The 23,399-nt window shown below is 36.3% G+C and overlaps 1 protein-coding gene across 2 annotated transcripts in view; it reads right to left on the bottom strand.

Moving 5' to 3' along the window:
- The window catches only part of Nme7 (NME/NM23 family member 7), a 131,945-nt gene that overhangs the window by 35,507 nt on the left and 73,039 nt on the right, over positions 1 to 23,399 (bottom strand). For both annotated transcript variants that reach the window (XM_090340502.1, XM_090340503.1), the window contains exon 11: positions 1,068 to 1,175. In XM_090340502.1, coding sequence (XP_090196628.1) covers positions 1,068 to 1,175 — 108 coding nt within the window. The remainder of the gene's footprint in view (positions 1 to 1,067; positions 1,176 to 23,399) is intronic.

Raw genomic sequence — 23,399 nt, 5'->3', positions numbered from 1 at the left:
GTATGTGGAACTGAGGATTTGAACCTGGGTCTTTGTGCATCCTAAGCAAGAACTCTACCAGTAGGCCGAATTTCCAGCCCTAGAAATGATTTTTATAAACTTCTAACTAGATTTTTACTTTTTTAAAATAATTCTTTCATTTTTCTTCAAATTAATTAAATAGATGAAAGGTCAAAATATGGTTCTGTCTCCTATTAAGTATTTGATTTGGGGTTGCTACTTAACCTTACCGCATCTCAATTCCATTCTCCAGAAAAGATAGACATAATGATATCAGGCTATCATTGTTTTATGGTAAGTAAAACAAATGATTTATACAAAGCATTTTTCACAGTAGAACCTGGCATATAAAAAGCACTACAAGGGTCTGAGAGTTTGGCCTAGTGGTAGAGAATTTGCCTAGAACGCACTAAGACCCTGGTTCAATTCCTTGGTTCCACATACAGAGAAAAAGCCAGGAATGGTGCTGTGTGGCTCAAGTGGTAGAGCTTTAACCTTGAGAAAAGCCAAGGACAGTGCTCAAGCCCTGAGATCAAGCCCCAGAACTGGCAAAAAAAATTCTAAGCACTAAGAAATGGAACTATTCAGTTTTAATACCATTCACTCTTCCCACTGGGCTCTTAAATTTCACTGGATTATTTCAGACTAGTAATTTATAACAAATGGTATCGCCACCTGATTTTAAAGCATATGTCACATAATTTAATTGATGCCATAGTTTATTGCTTATTAAATTATTTTAAACCATAATATATGCCAATCAAATATATATTAATCCTTTAATGAGTATCTAGTTATATAAGCAGCATTCCTAAAATTAGTTGTTTTTTTTTTAATTTTCCCCAAGAGATAGAGCCTAATGATGCTGTCCAGGGTAGCCTGGAACTCTTGAGTTCAAGCATTGCTCTTGTTCCTGCCTTTGAGTATTATAAAGTTGCAGTATGATGTTATTAGGCCATATAACAGTGTAGTCCTACACTATTACAATGGTTTCTCATATGCCAGAACTGTTGGGATTGTTTATGAGCTTCTCGTATAAATATGAGGCTTACCCTTCTCTAGCTTACCTCTAACAGGCTATCCTCTGGCAGATCTGTACAGTGAACAGCATTCTGGATCTTAGTTTTGCCAAAGATTGCTCTGAGGGTGTCAGGGCGCAAATGCCGGGCAATTTCCTGTTAAATACACATTTATATATACATTAGTCTTAGGACGAACATAAAAAAAACATTAGCTATATGAAACCCTTAAATTATGTTTATTTATGAAATACATGTTATACAATAAAGATGCTGGTTTACTTGGAAACAACATGAATGTCTGAAAATTTGAGACACTGAATATTTCACATTTACTCATAAGAATTCCTGTATTGCAATGTAGAGTCCATTGTCATTTATGTCAGGGGGCAAACAATAATTACATTTCTACTTATCAACAGATGATTAAAATCACATAAAACATGAACCCATTTCATTATTATGAAAAACTTTCATTTTATAAGGACAGTAGGTAGCTTACTGAATTAAATCAGGTTGATAGTATTGAAAGATTTAGAAGGTTTTTTAAAAAAATGTTCTATCTACTTAGTATTAGTTCATTTAGGGAGAAGCTACAAATAGACCTGAATTTAATGAAGGTTGAGAGTTTTACCAACAAAAATAACAAAACAAGAGAGGTACAATGGAACCTCTCTTTGGAACACATTATCTTAAACTGAGTAAGAAAGGAAATAAGGATCAATAGGGTGGAGAGGAGAAGAGCTGATGAAAAGGTAGATCTAATGCAGACTAGCAACTGATTTTAGTTTTGATCACTATAAAGTATAATGTGTGCATAAAAAATACTAAAAATGAAAATAAAATACTAAAAATGAAGTAATCTTTTAGGAGAATGATTTCTCCTTGGCATTTTCTGATAGGTTTTCCCAAATGTTCCAGAGTCACATTCCATCCCTTTTTACGTTGTGGTAAATACCATACACCACATACAATCCCCTTCCCTTAAAAGAACACAGATGCTTTAAGATACATAAAGGCAACACAAAGTACCACCATACAATTTCAACCAATACCATAAATTAATTTTTAAACGGTTACTGCTGTATTGATCAGTAAAGAAAATTAGACTCTGTAAAGTCTAATATTTATTTGCACATAGAGTCAACCACCATTCATACCACCAAAGTCTTGGCATATTCATCCTCTTCTACAACCTTCTTTGTTCAGTACCATCAAGTATTTAGATATTTTACAACTCATCCTAAGTATTAAAAATTCTACTCAGATAATCCTGCAGTGGGAGGAATAATTCCTGCTTAAAGAATGATCTCTAAGACATGGGAAAATGTACCAAATAGAATTTCAATTAGCACAAACCTGAAAACAAAGAAGAGAATATTTGTTTAAGTATTCTATAGCTACATCATGCATCTTAAAGAATGTCAGTGTCTACTGAATAGGCTATATAATCTATTCAATACATCTGGACAAAGAACAAATGAAATATATCTGGACAAACAACAGATTGCTTCTCCAGTAAAGCATTTGTTTCTCAATAGTACAGGAAAGATATTTGGGAATGAAAATGATGTTCTACTTTAAAAAAAATAAACTGGTAAGAGGTCTGAAATGTACTAATTGAACAAGCTTGGAATGAAGAATTTTGTGATTAAACAGCAAATATATTCAAATAATTTAACTTTTGGTGGATACTAAGTCAGTAGTCTAGTCTTACAAAATTTTAAATACAAGGATAAAATTTTTCCCTGAATTATAAAGTAAACATTTTAATAATGACTAAGTGGCTAACTATTAAAAGAGGAACTACCATGATTTTAGTCCTGGCAACCCAAAACAGCTGAAAAAATTCATTATAAGTATTGCCTTCATTTCATAAGCAACAGAGTAATAATATATTGTCAAAGGTTAATGAGGCAGCTGTCATAATTAAGATAGAAAATATTTACGTTTCTAAGCCATTACCAGTACTCTTGAACAAATCTCACAATTTTGAACAGCACATGCTGTCTTTTCCTTCACTCCTCTGGCATTTCAAAAATATCAAAACTGATCTTCCAACAATCATATGCTAACTAATGCAATGGTAGTTTTATATCTTTGACACATTAAGCTTAGTCACAACTTAATGAAGAACAGGGAAGGAATTCTAAGTAGAAAGGAAACCAAGAAGAGATCCAAAGGTTACTACACAGTAAGTCCTACTCTGCCTCAATAAAATAAATAATTTTCCATAATTCTCTACTATCTTGAAGGAACCTACATCTCAATTACTTGGAAACTTCTTTAAAGGAATAAAATAATATCTGGCAACTGTATTTTTTGCAATTCGAACACATAATTCATTGCTGAATCATGTCAGTAGAATGTTAAAAAAAAAAAAAGAGCTCCTTCAGTTTATTTCTATTCCCGTTCTGCCATCATATTTTCTCATCTGGAATATTCTGGTTTCAGAATTTTCTTGTCTATCTGCTCATCTAGGTTCCACTGCTCCTAATGAGCATGGTCTTCGCATAGCATAAAGTTAGCTGTATAAACCAAGAGTGGAATGATAACTGCTTCTTTGCCTAAAACCCTTGAATTTTTTTTTCTTAAGATAAAATCCAAAATTCTCATATGATCTCTAGTCTTACATTGTCTGGCTCTGCTTACCCATTGGTACATTGAGCTCATTGCCTACTTAAAGTATGAAACAATATTCCCCTTGAATATTCTGGCTCAAAATTTTTAATTCCTATCACAATAAGTTGATGTTTTCTTTTTCTTTTTTTTCATCTTTTTTGGGGGGTAGGGGGGCTGGTCCTGGACCTGAGCTTAGGCAGCACTATCCCTAAGCTGCTTTTGGTTAAGGCCCATATTCTACCACTTAAGCTAAAGCATTTTTGTGTGTGATTAATTGGAGATATGAGTCCCATGAACTTTTCTCTCTGGGCTGGCTTTTGAACCACAATCCTTAGATCTCAGCTTTCTGAGTAGCTAGGATTACAGGTATGAGCCACTGGAGCCTGGCAAGAGTAATAATTAGTACACATCTAGGATTCTTCTAACAGAGGATCACAATAGCTCAAAAGCTATGTTCATGTAGTCACACAGGATGAGACTAAACTAAACGAATTGTAGGATATGGAAACACGAGGTTTATCTTTGTGATTGTTGTTCTTAATGTACTATGTGAAGTTATTTCTTTTCTCCCCTTTTCCCCTTATGGCTAATATCACGTGATTACTGTATCTAGATTTGTTACCTGGCATATTGTATATAGGCAATTTTTATTCACTATTATGATGACTATAAATAAGTGTTTTCACAATGGAAAGTTAGCACAGTGCATGACTGGGGAATGGATTTTCAGAAGTCATCTGTGTCTTCAGGGTCCTGTCCTTCTCCCCTCGTGCTTCAGCAGCGTGACATCCCTGGTGCATGCTCCTTCCATTCTTGGAGGCCATGCTTAGAGGCAGATGGAAGAAGCTTGGCGCTCTTCACCTTCCTCCAGTGTTTTCCATTCTTGCTCAGGAAGAGAAACTGTTGGCCCAGGCCGGGTGTCCGTGGCTGGCCTCAGCAGCGTTCTCCGTGCAGGCGTCGGGATCCTCAGGAGTTTCTTAAGACAAAGACTTGCTTTATACCCAGGCTGGCTTTCAAACTTGTGATTTGGCTGCTTCTACCTTCCTGGATGACAGGCGTGTGCCACCACGTCCTGATTTCATTACAGTGGACTCCCAACTGGTTGCCTCGCCTCTATCCTCAATACTGTGTATCTGGTTTACATTGGCCTTAATCTTGTAATCTGTTAAATACCTTAAAGACCATGACTATAACCTTTATATATTCAGTATACTAAATGCTCATGAAAGATTCATTGAGTAACAGTATTAAAGATTTAATGGGTAAGTGAATGGATGAATGAAATGTCTACTATGCCCAAATAGACATATTTCATTAATGATACATAAGAGAAACTGGGATGCTTGGTTAGCCACAATCTAAACTCCTGTGGTTATAATCCACTTTTATAAGTGCCTATTTTAAAGAATTCAGAAGAAAAATCCTTCGAAATGTAAGTAATCACCATTTATATGTTGAGTTACTATGTATACACACAAACACACACACCAGATTTTCTAAAACTATGGCATATGCATGTATGTATATCCGTATATATGATTCTCTAAAACTATACAGCATACTTGTCTGAGAATATAATCAAAGAATTCTAAACATTACCCTCATAGCTCTGAAAGCATCTTGATCTATAACCTTATTGAGCATACTATCACTAACCGGGTCACAGATACAAAACAACGTGGCAAATAAAAATGGGACAAGCCACTCGAGTAGGAGATTAGATTTACAAATGCAGTTTCTATAAGGTCTTTCCAGTTAGAATATTAAGATATGAATTTTACATATCCATAGTGTAGGGAAGACCATTTGCAATATTAGAGATCACATTATAACAAATGATCTATGATCTTTCACCTTATTTGCTGGGCTTCCTTTTTGTTACTGCATATGTATATTCTCTCTAACTCACGAATTTACTTCTGCGTAGTACTAGGATTGAACTCAGTGCTAGGCAAGCACTCATTTGAGTCTCATTTTATTTTGTTTCAATTAATTTCAATTCACTTCATTTCATTTCTGTAATTAAGTTGCCCAGGTTGGCCTCAACCTGTATTAACCTAGTTGATATTCTTACCTCAACCTGCTGAGTAAGCTGGGTTTACAGGCATGTGTTACTATGTTGGACTAACATTCCTATACATGAGGCAAGATTTTCATTTATAAAGGAAAAACATAGCCTATTCAGATATATCAGATATTTTCCTTATACATATGGAATATATATATATATGTACACAATATTTTAAAACATTCATTCACATATAGTATACATTTATTCTATCAATTAGAACAATTAATATTTAATCATTAAATTAACATTTAATAAATCAGACTACCATGTTACTTAGACAATTTCAATTAAAGTTGCTACTTTCAGCAAATGTTTTTCCTCTAACTGTAATAGCTTTTCAAAAAAGAAAATAGGCCACGAGCATAGAGTGCTCATCTAGCACTTGGTTTGATTCCTCGGTACCACATACACAGAAATGGCACTATGGTTCAAGTGGCAGAGAGCTAGCCTTGAGTAAAAAGTGTCTGAGGATAGTGTCCAGGCCTAGTGGTAGAGTGCTTGCCGAACATGCATTGGCCTTGGGTTGATTCCTTGATTCCACATACACAAAAGCTGACGTGGTGCTGTGACTCAAGCCGTAGAGCACTAGCCTTGAGAAAGCTCAATGGCAGTGCCCAGGCCTTGAGGTTAAGCCTCAGGACTGGCAATAAATAAATAAATAGAAAGAATTGAAGTAAATAAATACATTGACAATGTTGAATGCTTTTTAAAAAGATAGTCAACATAATTATGTATTTACACATATTAGCTACTATAGTCATGTGTAAATACAAACACTTCTTGCAGAAATTCTAACAATGAGTTCTTAAAACCACAAAATTGCCACTTTATACAGTCAGTATCTCATTTTAAAGAGATTTAATTACTTTAATAAAGCTATTAAAATTATACAATACTTTTATAACACTGTACATTATTTATTTAGTAAGCTGCTAAACAAGCAAGTGCTATTTTTAAGTCAGAGCAGAGCTGTGGCTTATGTAATTTAGCTATTAAAAATATAATCACTTAAATTAAAAAATATAATCATGGGCCGGGAGTTTGGCCTAGTGATTAAAGTGCTTGCCTAGCATGCATGAAGACCCGGGTTCGATTCCTCGGTACCACATACATTGAAAAAAGCGAAGTGGTGCTCAGGCTCAAGTGGTAGAGCTCTAGCCTTGAGAAAGTCCAAGGACAGTGCTCAGGCCCTGAGCTCAAGCCCAGGACTGGCAAAAAAAAAAAAAAAAACAAATAAATAAAAAATAAAAAATATAATCACTTTTATATGTTTCTGCTTTTTAAAATGAGAAAAAGTTCGCAATATTGAAAATTAACACTTAAAATTTACTGGTCTAAGTACTCCTTAGACTGATATATATATATACTTACATAGCATTTGTTTTCATATTTTTTTTCAATTGACTTGATTCAGAATACTGAATATTGGGAGGAAAAACTTATAAGACAAACTCCTGTTTTGGCTAACATTCATCCTTAATTAAAATTCATGGGTGAGCTTGTTTTATAAACTGCTTTTACAATCTAATGTCTCAAATATGACAAACCCAGAGAAGATCCACACAATGCATGCTGGGAAGTCAGGCTGATAAATGCTGCTCATTGCAAGGCCTGCTGTTTATGAACTCCTCAGGTTAATCAGTCTTCCAGATATTAAGTACTTCTTTCATACACTAATGTGCTTTCTGAACAAAAAGAATCTTAGTATTCAGAAAACCATGAAATAATCTAAGTCAGAGACTATTACGGTAGTTTTGCAAAGGGCAAGACAGAATAAATTAGAAATGAACCTTCTGATCCAGAAATTTCACCTCTAGAAGTTGTTTATACTGTAGAAATAATAACTACAGATACTTATATATAAGGCTGTTGTCTGATATAACTTTGTACATAAAAATAAGAAATATATCAATAATAGAGAATGCTTAAGTAACCTATATCCTGTAATGCTATGTACCACTGATCACCAAGAATAATATTTAAAATTTTTGTTTTATTGTTTGCTTACTTGGGGATGGCATATGGATAATATGAATATGAAATACTTGGATAATGGGAAATAATAAATTATCTTTTAATTCCTCATTTCACCTCTCACAGAGCAGAGATGTCTCTTTTAATTTTAGTTTGCTTGATTTCACTTGTGAAGAATGAGATTGAAGAAGAGATTTGTGATGCGTAGTGAGAGAGCAATAAAAAACATATAGGCCAGTTTGAGAGAATCCAAATGTTACATGGTACTTCTGCATTACAGGAAGATTAAAAAAAAGACTTGTTTCTATCAACAACCAAAAAATGACCCTAGTCTTATTTAGACACTTTAATGTTGGCATCAAAATCGGAAACAGGTATAATCACCCAGGGTCACCTACAATGTATTCTCTGGTTGGGGACAAAAGGAATCCACGACATACTCCTCTCTTCCTTGAGGAACAAAAGTTCCTCCACTGCTATTAAAACCTGGGCACTCGGGGCCTGGACAGTGTGGCTCATGCCTGTAATCCTAGCTACTCAGGAGGCTGAGTATCACCATTCAAAATCAGCCCTAGCACTAAAGTCCTTGAGACACTTATCTCCAATTAACCACCAGAAAAGTGGAAGTGGCTCTGTGGCTCAAAGGTAGGAGATATCTTTAGCTGAAGAGCTCAGGGACAGTACCCAGGCCCAGAGTTCAAGTCTCACAACTGACAAACAACAACAACAACAAAACTTGGCACTTGGTACCCTTGGTGTTGATTATTCTTATTGCCCCATTTTACTTCAAAAAAACGGAAGGAATCACTAGATGTCAAAGGCTCATGACTACAATCTAGTTACTACAAAGACTGCACTCAGAAGATTGTAGTTTAAGGCCAGCCTCAACAAAAAAGTCCTTAAAATTTTGTCTTCAATTAACCAGCTGGATAGGAACTATGGCTCAAGGAATAAGCAACAGCCTTTACAGCAAGCAAGCAAGCAAAGTAAGAATGTGAGTCCCAATAGCCAAAGAACCACCAAGAAGTGGGGAGGGTGAGGTGGTGGTGGTGGTAGTGGTCATGATGGGGGAGGAAGAGGAGGAGGAGGAGGAGGAGGAGGAAGTGGTAGTGGTGGCAGTGAAGGTGGTGAAGGTGGTGATAGAGGAGGAGGGGACGAAGAGGAGGGAAGGGGAAAGGGAACAGGGAACATTTTATAAGGTTTGACGCACACTGCAGTCTGCCCTATGTGCCAAAAATATGGTCCAAGACCCCCAGCAAAAATCTGAAACCAAAGAGAGAAAAACACTGCTTTTCCTTTATCTACATACTATAATAAAGTTTAATTTATACATTAGGCACAGGAAGAAATAAGAATAAGTAAGAATGAAACAGAATAAATATAACTACACAGCAATAATTTTTAACTTATTAAATATTTCTAGAATTTTTCAATTTAATGGTTTGGACCATGGCTGACACTGTTAACTGAAACCAATGAAAAAAATGTGTTTACGATGGGGACTACTGGTATATAGCCCTACTTTCTTGGTACTGGGGTTTAAACTCAAAGCCTTGGACTTGCCCAGCTGGTGCTCTACTGCTTCCCCATGTGAGCTTTTACCGCTTATTTTTTTAGATGGATCCTAAGGCTTTTCTGCCAGGGCTGGCTTTCCGCTGTGATTCTCCAGATCTTTGCCCCCTGAGTAGCTAAACTTATAGGTGTGAGCCAGAGGCTTATGGGTAAACCTACAAGTAACTCTTGACTCTAACATGTGATACTCATACATTTTAGAATTTACTGGGAAATTAGATCTGCACCCAAGGCTTGAAAGCTGAAAAGCAGAGGTTAGAGAAAGACTGGATAAATCAGGTTACTGGAAATGTGTTCTGAAAGCTCTTTCTTTTATGTCTGAATTTATCAAAGCAAGAACTCAGAGTTAAATATAATCTCATTTTGTGTGGAATCTATGGAAAGAAGAGAAGCTAAAATCCATTTCTGTTGATTAGTTAAACAATTGGGGGAGGGCATTGATGGAAGATATAGCACTGTCAATTAGCCATCTAGAGTGACTTAAGCTTCTTCATTTCTTAGTACTATTTGTATACTGCAGAAAAAAATGAAACATTTAACAATTCTTATTATTCTTATTATTTCTGTCCTTTTCCAAGGGTGAATGAGTGAACAGTGGTATTCACAAGACAATATATTGGAAATAAACTTCATTACCTGGAGGAAGGAAAGTGGAGAAAAACATGGTTAGGGGTAACAAGAAGTAATGTACTCACTACCTTATAAATGTAACTGTAATCCCTCTATATATCACCCTGATAATAAAATAAAATTATTAAAAATATTTTTGTCCTTTGGCTTGAATAATGGTTCAGCAGTAGATATTTGATGAAATTCTATTAGATTACCAGACAAAGTGTGATCTGTGGAGCACCTGCCTTATATCATTTGAGTGTGTCATGAATAATAAATTGGAACAAGAGAATCAACCTACAATCCCACAAGCTCTCCAAGGATTTCTGAGGCACACATATTTGAAAAACACTGGGTCAGAACATTTTTCTTTTCTAGTACTGGAGATTCCAAAAGGGGCAATGCAGGTTTTCTAGTTAGTCTGTAGGCTAGGAGGTGAGGAGTTCACACAACCAAGTTGCATTTGCAGGTGAGAGCCTCAGACAATCCATGGCAGAGACATCAGAAGATGTCATAAGGAAAGACAGGGCTTGAAAAATAATAAGCTTAGTACATTTCATTCTCCTTAACATACATTTACACTAACAGATTTGCAAATTTTAGATGCCTAGCATTCTGCTCAGGTTATACTGCTGAGAGAAACATGGTCTGAAAAATCTGGTTATGCTTCCTGGAAAAATTGTGAACTCATCAAGAACCTAAGCTTCTGAAAGTGGCATCGCATAGAAGCTTGAGAGAGCACATTAGTTTCTTCTGAACTGTACAACCTTTCCCTCATACAGACAGACTTCATTTTTTACAAGGATTGAAGATTTCTTTAAAATGTAAGAAAACAAACATTTAAAAGGACTTCTAAAAGTAATTCTTTTAGGAAGTACAGACTTCTATAAAATGGTCAATTTATAAGTTATATGTAAATTCACACTTTTGTGACATTTGAATTAAGTACTTTCATAGAGATTGTAATTGCACACCCTATATTTTTAAGGTGTTTGGTTAACTAGAAAAAGAAAATATTTTTCACTAGACAAAAATCAACATATAGAAGTGAAGGAGTGACATATGTCTGTATAGTCACATCTAAAGGCCCCAACATTCCTCTCTCTGGCTTCACAGGTGGTAGGACTATCTCACCCGGATATAAATAAAATATCTTATTGACAACATCCCAAGAACACAGTGGCTTGGGAGTATTCATGCCAACTGTAACTGATACTGAACTCAAATCTGGCACTGGTGCCAGTGACCTCTACTTACTGACAGACTTATAAAGTGACAGGCTTTCTCTTGTCCCCAAATGATCATTTTCCAGGCTCTCAAAAAGGTTTAAAAATATTTTCCTTCCATCTGGACACAAAGCCTATTGTCTTGAGCAACCAACTGGGCGGGGGGGGGGGGGGGAGTGCAATTTTGAAAGTGACAAGCAGCACATTTGCACTAGGGAGATAAAGCCTGGCACACACTGCCCACAGCCTCCTGGGATTTTGAAATGCTAGCAGCTCCAGCTGGTGGCTCTGCCTCATCCAGAGCTCATTGATTTCAGAAAATTTGAGCCGTGTATCTGACTGCAATGTGGACATGTCTCATTAGAGTCTGGCTATTAAAGATGTCCAGAGCAAGAGATCCTCCTTATGAATACAAAAAGGAGTGTTAGAAAAGGCAGTAAAATATTAAGCTAAGAGATCTTACACAAAGAGAGTATCATTCAGTTATAAATAAGGTATGTAAAGATGCACCATGTATCTGGCAAATATCATGTAACCCTTCTATTAATTACAATAAAAATATATGAAAAAAATAATGTATGTAAAGAGATAAAAGGAGCACTAAGAAGAAATTTCTCTTCAGTAAGTAAATAAAACAATGAAAAGGCAAATATTTTTTAGTGTTACAACTAATAATTGGGACGTACAAGGACAAAAGAAGCTATTATGAAAAATGGGGAAATAAAGCACACACACACACATGCGCGTGCGCTCTCACACACACACATACACACACACACACACAGAATAAAAAGCCAAATGCTAAAAATACAGAGAAAAAGCAAGAAAAAGTATGCCATGAAAGGAAATAATTACTAAAATTCCTCTCCTCCACATCCCTACAGTGGCTCACGCCTATAATCCTAACTACTCAGGAGGCTGAGATCTGAGGATCTCCATTCAAAGCTAGCCCAGGCACAAAAGTCTGTGAGACTCTTATCTCCAATTAATCACTAGAAAATGGGAAGTGGGGCTGTGGTTCCAGGGGTAAGGAAGTAGCCTTGGGCTGAAAATCTCAGGGATAGCACCCAGGCCCAGAGCTCAAGCCCCATGACCCATGGGGGAATATTTCACTTAATAATTTTAAATTAATATTTCACTTAATAATTTTAAGAGAGAGAAGGTAGGGGTGTCAGAAGCAATGGGTACATTATTCCTGGCCATTATAGATGCCTAGGCCTGATAAACAAAAACTAAAATATTAAGAAGAAAGTCAGAAAAAATATCAAACACAAAAGGGTTTAAATAAAAGCTGGGTGCAGAGGCTTGCACCTGTAATCCTAGGATTACAGGAGGCTGAGATCTGAGGATCAAGGTTCAAAAGCCAGCCTGGGCACAAAGAGACCTCAGACTCTTATCTCCAATTAAGCCCTAGAAAATGGGAAATGGACTTGGCTCAAGGGTAAGTTGGTAGCCTTGGACTGAAGAGCTCAGGGACAATGCCCAGGCCCAGAGGAAGTGTTGTAGCCTTGAGCTGAAGAGCTCAGGGACAGCACACAGGCCAAGTTCAAGCCGCATGACCCACCAAAAAAAAAAAAAAAGAAAAAGAAAAAGAAAACAAAAGGGCACACATGCAAGTACCTTCAAAAGGTTATATCATGAGTAACAGTTTCCTGATGGATTATTTCTACTATTTTTACAGTCACTATATAGCTAAGTTGGCCTCAAAATCATGATTCTCCTTGCCTCTACCTCCCTCCTAAAGGATTATTGAATGTTATAAAGGAAATTGAATGTTATAAAACAAATCTGAGGTTGATGTCTACAACGATACCTTTTATTGTTTGATTGTCACAGAAAGAAACCAGGCTGGAAACCCTAAAGATTAACTAAGCAAAAAAAAAAAAAAAGTATGTTGTCAAACGCTGGAATTTTTAAAATATTAAATGCAGTTGCAATTTTTAAGAGGTAATTTTGAGATTCTAAATCATAAAAATTCAAACTGGAACCAGTGTTGTAGCAGATACTTATAATCCTAGCCCTTAGGAGGTAGAAGCAAGACTCAGAAGAATCTTGAGTTCAAAACCAGATCCTCTGTAAAACAAACAACAACCAAAAAAAAACAAAAAAACCCCACCTAGGTACCCGTGGCTAACACCTGTAATCCTAGCTACTTAGGAGGTTGAGAACTTGAGGATCACAGTTCAATGCCAGCCCTGGAAGCAAAGCTTATGAACTCTTATTTCCATTTATTTCATCAACAAAATGACAGGCCAGAAGTATGGCTCCATTAGCAGAGTATCATCTGTGGTCAAGAAAGCCAAGAAAGCAGGCTGGGAGTTTGGCCTAGTGGTTAAAGTGCTTGCCTAGCATGCATGAAGACCCAGGTTCGATTCCTCGGTACCACATATAGAAAAAAGCCGGAAGTGGTGCTGAGGCTCAAGTGGTAGAGCTCTAGCCTTGAGAAAGTCCAAGGACAGTGCTCAGGCCCTGAGCTCAAGCCCAGGACTGGCAAAAAAAAAAAAAAAAGAAAGCCAAGAAAGCATATCCGGGCCTGAGTTCAAGATCCAGTACCAGTTCCCCATACCCTCCCCCCAAAAGTAAAATGGTGTCAGGCAGAATAGAGTCCAAATCTGGGTTTAACTTTTTACTAAGAATATGCCCTTTGGAAAAATTAAAAGATAATGTTTTTTTTTTTTCAAGTAAACCTCATCATTCCTTTTTAAATGGACACCATCTCTTCTATCCTGAAGAGAAGTAAGGTGACAGCAAATAGGTACCCAAGCTTCTGGTCCAGGGAGTGGTCAGTGACTAGAAATCAGCAGTTTCCTCCCTGCAATCTACACACTAGTTGAAGGAAATGAAAAACAACTGTGTTGAAAGTGTATATGACATAAAATGCCTAAAACCTAATACTTATTAAAAAACTAAAAAACAGTGTAGGATAATAAATGGAGGATGTCAATGTTTTGATGATAAATGGAGATGTGAAATGAGCTAGATAGATGTCTCTGGAAATAAAACATTCAAGCATCAATACTATGAAATACAGAAGTTACTAAAAACCACTGTGGTGTTCTGCAAACAAATTGTGAGTGATATATAAATGGTGCTTTGTTGCTGTGGTTATCCAGAGGATTAAAGAAGCTAAGCTTGCTGTGAGAAACTTATCTGGAAATGTTCTCACAGCTCTAGTTCATTCTCCATGCTATTCTTAACCCCTCCTCAGCCTATCAGAGAATGGTGCCCAGCTAAAGCAGAGCCATTGCCTTTGATCTGTTAACAGCAGCAATCATCACCAGTTCTGCTGGTCCCAACAGAACTTACTTTCCTTTCCCTGTTTCCTGGATTTGCTTCTTTACTCCCCCATGGTGCTTATTTTAGTTATTTACTATCTACCTTACTATTAAAGCAAAACTCCTCTGAGATAAGGAATTTTTGTGAGTCTAGTCTGTCCCACTTGAATCTGCCATTGGTGGAGGGATGTCTGATACCTAAAAGTCACTTAGTATAGACTATATAAATGAAAGCAACAATTAAAAAAATTTTTAGAAAGAAACCACAGTCTGGAATATCATTTACAAATTAAGTCTTAGAATTAGGAGATTTAACAAGTGCAAGATGTAGAATGGAGAACAAGTCCAAATCTATATGAACTGTACTAGTGAGTGATAGTGCAGAGGCTGGTGAAGCAATCCCTCAGTGAATGAGCACAAGCTACCTGGATGCTAGATCTTTTGAGTTAACATGTGGGCCTACTTTTCTCTACTGGTGACTAGTCATATCTATATGGAACAGGTTATTCTTTATAAAGGAGACTCAAGGACTCAGGACTCAAAGATTCTGTAATATGTAAATAGCTTTCGATGTAATACAATATTCATTCCTAATCTAATCAATACAGCCTGGTGAAATGGTCAGGGGGAAGAAATGGCCTTGAGCTTTGTGTGGATCTGTTGTAAGCTGTGAGTGACCTGTGTAGGTCATGGTCTCCTCGGACATAGAAGAGGTAACAGTAATGTTGGTAAATAATAGTCCATTCCAAATCATTGTTAGGATCAAATGTGGCACTGAACATTTAATTGCTTTAAAATCTAAAAATATTATTTTAAATGTATTTTTTTGAAATAAAAATTAAGATTTTTATAAAAATTCTAGGTTTATGAAATACCCGAAATTTATATTCTAATGTTTTAAGTATGTAACAAAGAGTGAATCATTATTTCTCACATTAGCCTCACATGACTAAAAAAATCATACATTCCTTAAAAAGTAAGACAAATATGATCTTCTTGATGTGCCAAAACTTTTCAAAAGAAAAATAAGACCCAAAATACTTCCAATTTAAGTATTTATCTGGAACAATGATGTATCAACAGAATAGAACTGAGAGTTGAGAATAACCTATACATCATGTGAACTGCTTCTTAAGAAGGGTACTATTACCATCCAATGAAGAAAGAAAAGTTTTCCCACAAATAGTATCAAGATAGGCACCTACCATAAAATAAAGTTTAACCCATATCTCATATACCATACAAAAAATAATTGAAATGTATCAAAGACCTAAAGTAAGAAATTAAATCTATAAATTCTTTGAACACACACACACACACACACACACACACACACATGTACTCACACATGCCACCCACCTCCACCCCACAGCAAAGGCCAAGCACGGTGGGGTTCACATCTTTGCTCACTCTAAAGAGACTATTCCCAAGGCCAACCAACTTCTAGACTGTTACATTTCCATTTTTATACAATATGACCTACTCAGAGCCTACCCCAATCCTTCTCCTGGATCAGATTCTTACCTACTGAGTCAATATTCCACTATCCAGGTATTAGGAAATATATGTTACCTACAGCCCATTGCTGCAGAAAAAGTTCCCTGCCTCATCCATTCCTTCTCAAACAAACCACAAAAGGCTGTTGTTCATATTTTCCCTCATTCTTTTGCTCTCACCAGTCATGTGGTTTCTATAACATGGCCTAGCTGGGCATGGTAAGCCCTTTGCTCTTGGGAACTGTTTTGGTTCCTTTACATCATTTATAATGGAATATCTGACACAGGTTACTTAATGTAAAGAGAGATTTGTTTATGCTCAAAGTTCTGGGGTTTCACATCCAAGATTGGCTGGCCTCAAACCTGGGTCTCTGGAGAAGGCAGGGTATCAGGGTGGTAGTACATAACAGCACACATGACTCACATCATGAACCAGGAGGTAGAGAGCAACGGAGAAACTTGGGTCTACAACCTCCTTTTAGGACACACCCCCAATGACCTAATGTGCTCCCATCAAGCCCATGTTTTACAAGTGCACAGTATTTCTCAATGCTGTTACCCTGGGGACAAACCCTTTAACACACAGATATATCCATATTGAAAAAAAATCTCCTGATTTGTTGACCTTATTTATCAGCACTAAAAGAGATGTGAGTAAATGCTGCTACATAGATTTTTCTTACCTGAGTTGTTGAAGATATGAACTACTTACTACTCACTAGATATTGGAGGCTAAGGCCTAAATATCAAATTTACATTTTCCAAGGCAATTCAGGCAGCAGTATTATTACCAAATTGGCAATTCTGAAAGTAAGGAAAATAGCTGTGGATCTGATATAAAAATGCTAAGAAGTGATAAAAGTATCAATTACTCAATTTGATTAGGGATGATCAGAAAGCTGTTAAGGTAGTTAAAATTAATTTGCTATAATTAAGTATAATAGGTAAAAGCAAGAGTTCAGATAGACTCTGGATGGTACTGCTGTTATGGAGATAAGAAAGAGAAGCAGAAAACCAACTTATAAAAAAGAAATTGATATATAACCTGAATTTAAAAGGACTATAGGGTTCTTGTAGAGATTCTAGAATCAGTTAAGAGATATGAATCCGGGGTTTTGGAGGTATTCCCAGACTAGAAATAAAGATGTGAATATTTCCAGCACAGTGAAAGATTTTTATAGCTATGTTAGCAGATGTAACCACAGGAGAACATACAGAACACTAGAAACAACTTGCAAATTACAAGGCACACCACAGTTTTAAAAGTAGTTAGATGCGCCAGGCACAGTGGCTCATGTCTGTAATCCTAACTGCTCAGGGGGCTGAGATCTGAGGATTAAGGTTCAAAGCCAGCCCAAGCACAAAAGGACCTGAGACTTTTATCTCCAATTAACCTCTAGAAAACGGGAATTGGGGTTTGGCTCAAGGGTAGGGTGGTCGCCTTGAGCTGAAGAGCTCAGGGACAGCACCCAGGCCAAGTTCAAGCTCCATGACCCACAACAAAAAAAAAAAGTAGTTAGAAGAAAAGGCATTTGCAAAGAAAAATAGAAGAGATAAACTCGAAAATAAAGCACTACCATCATTGTCATGAATAGTATGGCTAATGTTTAGTCAGTACTTAATATATATTATTTATGAATCATAAGGAGTATTTTACATGCACTGTTCAATTATAACACGAAGTAACTGAATTCTAAGATATTATGACAAAGGCTTATAGATGTCAAATGATACTATGCTGTATCATTTTTCTCCTTTGAAGTCTACTGTTTCCTTGAACTGCTCTACTGTCACAAAAACAACCACTCCTAAACTTTGGATCCATCCATCCTACAAATTGTCAAGTTACTCTTACTCTGATTAAGTAATTTAAGACCTACCTTATCAGAAACGTGTAACGTTTGCTATGTAATAAGATTTGCAGGCTAACATTTATTATTATCCTAACAGCTCTTCAGTCTTATTATCTACTATTATATTTCATCAAATGATTCAAACAAAAGTACTTGATTTTGTCACTGCTCTGTGATTTCACCCCTCATTCTAAAGGTGTAGCTTTTTTTTCAGCTGACAGCAATTCTACTCATTCTTCAGGAGTTATCTCCTTTCAGAAATCATATTCTCTGTGAAACTTTGTACACTTACTCCAAAGAAGTATAAGCATCCTGTATTCTGAAAATCCCACTTTGTGCCTCCTTTAAAGCATGTGTCTGACTCTTTATTTATTTTACTATTTTCTGAGAATTTCCCTTTTCATTCTTAAAATAGATTGAAGCAATATCTAGCAAGGTCTTGACTACAGTTAGACCTCAGTAAGTATTTGGCTGAATTCAATTTGGAATTTTATGCTTACTGAAGCTCCCAAATTTGATATGTGAGTTCCTTGAGCAAGTTTGCTATCATTATAGATGGTATAATTCCTTATAAGTTTCTTTGCCTTCCTAAGTCATAAAAAGTGTGAGCCAAGATCTCACACTTAAAACAGTCTTCCATCTAATTTTGGGGTCAACTACAAGATTATTCTATATAACCAAAGTAGGAAACATATGGATATATATTACTGTTGTCACACATAATAAATTTAGCACATGTTATGCATATTATTCTCTAGGATAACTAAATAAATAAGGTAGAGTTCAGTTAAGAAATCACAATAAGTATTATAAACATACTTCTAGATTTTCAGTCACTTGTTAAGTAATTATCTACTTTCTATAAATTGACTCCGTGTTAATAGTTTCTACAAATCTCCTGGAATTTTAGCTTCAACACATATACACACAAAGGCAACATCTACCCATTTCTAATTTATACCACCACTCTCCTGCAATCAAGATTGGAAAGGGCCTTCAACTCACTCAACACTTTCCATTTGGCCACAGTGGCCACCAGGCACACCTGAATTTTGGCACAGGTTGTTCCCTTGACCTGGTTTGCTCCCTGACCCTCACTCTCATCTATTTCAGGTTTGTATGCAGGGTTACCTGTTTTGTGTGGCCTTCCCTGTCCACTTTATTTAAAACTGCAAATCTTTCTCCTTCCTAAAGAAGTTTATGGCCCTCTGCTGACTTATTTTGCCCCATAGCACTTCCCATCATTACACACATTTTTATTATGTTCATGAGCTCTCTCCAGTAGCATGTAATCTCTGTGTCTACAAGGCTTATTGTTGTTCTGTACACTGCTACACATTCAGCTTTTGCAATAGCAGTTGAAGTGCCATAGATCTACACAAAATCTTCAGTGAAGAAAGCATAAATACATCCAAATACCTATATAAAAGTGTGAGCACACAAGTTAGGAGAGTAGCAAGAAGAATGAGGACTATCTCAGAGGATGGCAATGGAGAAATTGAGGAAGCTTATGCTTGGAAAACAGTAAAGAGAAAAAAGTTGCCTTGATGTTGTCAATCTCTTAGCGATCCTTATTATTTACTTCTGAATATTTTTCCTCTAGGACAATGATTCTTTTTTTTTTTTTGACCAGTCCTGGTCCTTGAACTCAGGGCCTGGGCACTATCCTTGGGCTTTTTCAAGGCTAGAGCTCTACCATTTGAGCCACAGCACCATTTCTGGCTTTTTTCTATGTATGTGGCACCGAGGAATCAAATTTGGGTCTTTGTGCATGCTAGGCAAACACTCTATCACTAGGCTAAACTCCCAGCCCAGGACAATGATTCTTAATTTTTATCTTGCCCCAAAGACATCTTCCAAAAGTCTGATAAAGCTTATGAACCCTTCTCAGCGCAAGATTTTTAAATGCATAACATGCCCAAGATTGCAAAAGAAATTAATACAAAAATATGTTGTTATATAATATTATATGAATATTTATTAATACTTAACAAATCAGATAATTCTTATAATTTTAAAGTAGCAGTGTTTATATAATATTTTAAAGTATCTATAGCAATTGTGATCTAATATAAAAATATTTGTAATATGTATTGATTAGGAGGTCCAGGTATAACTGATACAGTGGGAATAAACCTGGGATTATTCTGATTATGAGAATTCCTATCTACATATACTAGTTAATACAAATAGGTAATTTTTTTCTCAGCCATGCTTTTTACCTGCACACATCTGAATAAGAATACCTGTTTTAAGGTAAATTTTAAGGATATACCCAAAAGGGAAGCAGGTTCAAACTGACATCTTCATTATCTCAACAACAATAAGCAGAAAAAACAAAAGAAAATCCCTCTTTCTTTATAGATTATTCCTTTCACTCTGTAGTTAGAGAATGTGAATTTCAGTGTATCCAGATGAGTAAGTTTCAATTACAAATCCATATTACTTTCAATCACAATAAAAATTCAAAAGCAGGAATGTAGAGAAGCCGCTACAGCAGTGCATCAACCACTGTGAGGGAGAAGAGGGAATATACTGGAAATAAGGAAGAAAACAACGTGAAGTTCCAATTTATGTGTTCCTGTTTCTCTGCCTCTGTCTGTCTGTCTGTCTGTCTGTCTGTCTGTCTGTCTGTCTGTCTCTCTCTACCTTAAAAAATAAAAGCTACAGCCGGGTGAGGTGGCTCAAGCCACCTGAGTAGCTAGTAATCCTAGCTACTCAGGAGGCTGAGATCTGAAGATCAATGTTCAAAGCCAGCCTGGGCACAAGACTTATCTCTAATTAACCTTTAGAAAATGGGAAGTGGGGCTTGGCTCAAGGGTAGGGTGGTAGCCTTATGCTGAAGAGGTCAGGGACAGCGCCCAGGCTTTCAAGCCCGATGACCCAAACAAAATAAGTAAGTAAGTAAGTAAGTAAATAAATAAATAAATAAATACTATGTTTCACAGTATTTTATGGCTTTTTCAAGGTCTCTCTGCAGCTGTTTAACAAGAATTATAAATAGGAATTTTTTCTTATCCTGGTTGACATCTTTAACTTTTGGCAAGAAAATTGGAAAATACTTCATACCAGATGACTTCTTTGGAGATTCACAGTGCATGTCAGCATTCAAAAGGATCTGAATCCTGAAGCAGAGATCTTTGCCTATCATCAGTTAACCCAACATGTTCTAATTTTATTTGATCATATTTTCCCTTTTGTTACATGTCTATCAAAGCATTACTAACACTTTATTGTAGTGGAGAACTACCTAATTCTTCTAAAATATAATTTTTTCTGCCTCAGGAAAAAAAATGTTTTGTTCATCTTTTAATCGTTGGTGCTTGAGAATACCAGGCACTTGTAACATCTCTAAATGTTCAGTTGGTTGGTAAGTGAATGTGTTGAATGGTTAGGTTTGTTGGAGAAATGAACAAATGAATAAAAAAGATGAAAATGAACACTTTGGACTAATTGTGTTGAGCATTTTATTTTGAAAGCATTTGCACTGGTGACTCATGCCATAACTGTAGCAGGAAGCTGAGATCTATGGTTCAAGGTCTGAAGCCAGCCCAGGCAGGAAGTTCCATGAAACTCATCTCCAATTAACAACCAAAAAGCTGGAAGTGGAGATGTGGCTCAAGTGAATGAATACCAGTCTGGAGCAATAAAGCATAGGGATAGCATTGATACCCTACATACACATACACACACACACACACACACACACACACACACACACACACACACACACTGTTGTAAAGGTAAAAGGTTTATATTCAAACAAAAAAATGCGAAATCTTACTGAAAAAATGGAAGATTGTTTCTATAGCTCTGTATCCAGAAAGACTATGGTATTACTGATCAAACTAGCTTTGCATTTGCATTCTGTGCACTATTTTGTGTATTCTGTGGAATATTGCATTCTGTGTAGTATGGCAGTAATTGTCAGATTTCCTAGCAGCAAATTACATTAGAAAAGCTTAAAGGCTAAAAGTGTGAAGAATCAAAAACCATTTCTGAATGTAACCTTTAGTGATTTAGATCCTATTTATAGAAGATGAGAGTAATAAAACGACACATACATTTAAAGGTTTGAAAAAGATACATTAGGTGGATTTCAATGCTGTACAAGGTTTTAAAGAATTTTATATTCCATATGGATTTTAATCAACTAATTCCACCCACTTCAGAATTTCTAAAAGCAGAACAAGAAAGTAACATCTGTTGGTTCTAGCAGAGTAGAAATATAGCACTTTTTTTAAAATAAAATTTTAGTTTAAAGAAAAGTACAAAATTAACATTGAAGGAGAAGAATAAAAGCTCATTATTGCCAGAAAACAAAATTAATACATTCAAGAACCTTTCATCAACTGCTCATCAAACAACCAGGTGATTCAGATTTACTAACTCTCTGATAGATACCTAAAAAACAGTCTAAACTGAAGACTGAATGCATTCTGGTATTTTTTTTTTTTGCCAGTCCTGGACTTGGTCTCAGGGCCTGAGCACTGTCCCTGGATTTTCTCAAGGCTAGGGCTCTACCACTTGAGCCACAACACCACTTCTGGCTTTTTGCTACATATGTGGTACTGAGGAATCAAACCTGGGTCTTTGTGCATGCTAGGCAAGCACTCTACCACTAGGCCAAACTCCTGGCCCCATTCTGGTATTTCTACTTGCAACCTTTGAGAGTAAAGCAATTTATACCAATGGATGACGAACAATTATACCCACAGCTTATGAACAACATTTAAACAGAACAATTTAGACCATTTCAAAATATAGTGATCATTTCTTCAGGAATTTCTTCACCCACAGGAGATGAACCATCTCATTATTCGTTTCCACATTTAATTATCCATAAGTTCTGACAGCTGACTTTACAAAATGGTGAAATTTAGACTCTCATCATCTCAATCAGAATTCCTGTATTCTCTTCCAATCTATTTGTCAAACAGCTCGAGCACTCTTATAACCATATGATATCCATTTAAATTTTTCCATGGAGCCAAAAAAATAGAATGGAAGAAAGACAGCCTCTTCAACAAGTGGTGCTGGCAGAACTGGTTAAGCACCTGCAGAAAACTAAAGTTGGATCCTTCTTTGTCACCCTGAACTAGAATTAACTCCAAATCGATCAAAGACCTCAGGGTAAAAGCCGACACACTGAAAACTTTACAAGAAGGAATAGGAGATACACTAGGCCTCCTTGGCAAAGGTCGAAGTTTTCTTAATAAGGACCAAGAAACACAACAAATCAGAGAAAGGCTGGATAAGTGGGACTGCATTAAACTGCAGCGCTTCTGTATGGCAAAAAACATAGCTAGTAAATTAATTACGAAGCCTACAGAATGGAAGAAGATCTTCACTAACCATACAACAGACAAAGGCCTCATATCTAAATATATCAACAGCTCAAAAAATTGAATCACTCCAAAACTAATCTCCAAAGAAACAACCATCCCATTAAAAGATGGGCCAAAGACTTAAAAAGAGTCTTCTATGAAGAAGAAACAAAAATGGCCTATAGACACATGAAGAAATGCTTGACATCTCTGGTCATAAAAGAAATGCAAAAACAAAACAAGGCTAAGATTCTACCTCACTCCAGTTAGAATGGCCAGGATCAAGAAACTAATAACAACTGGAGGGGATGTGGCCAGGAGGGATCACTACTACACTGTTGGTGGGAGTGCA

The sequence above is a fragment of the Megascapheus bottae genome, chromosome 10 (genome assembly GCF_031878675.1).
Source record: "Megascapheus bottae isolate mThoBot1 chromosome 10, mThoBot2.hap1, whole genome shotgun sequence".
Taxonomy (NCBI): Eukaryota; Metazoa; Chordata; class Mammalia; order Rodentia; family Geomyidae; genus Megascapheus; species Megascapheus bottae.
The sequence above is the reverse complement of the archived record's forward strand: the minus strand, read 5'-3'. Positions and strand labels throughout refer to the sequence as shown.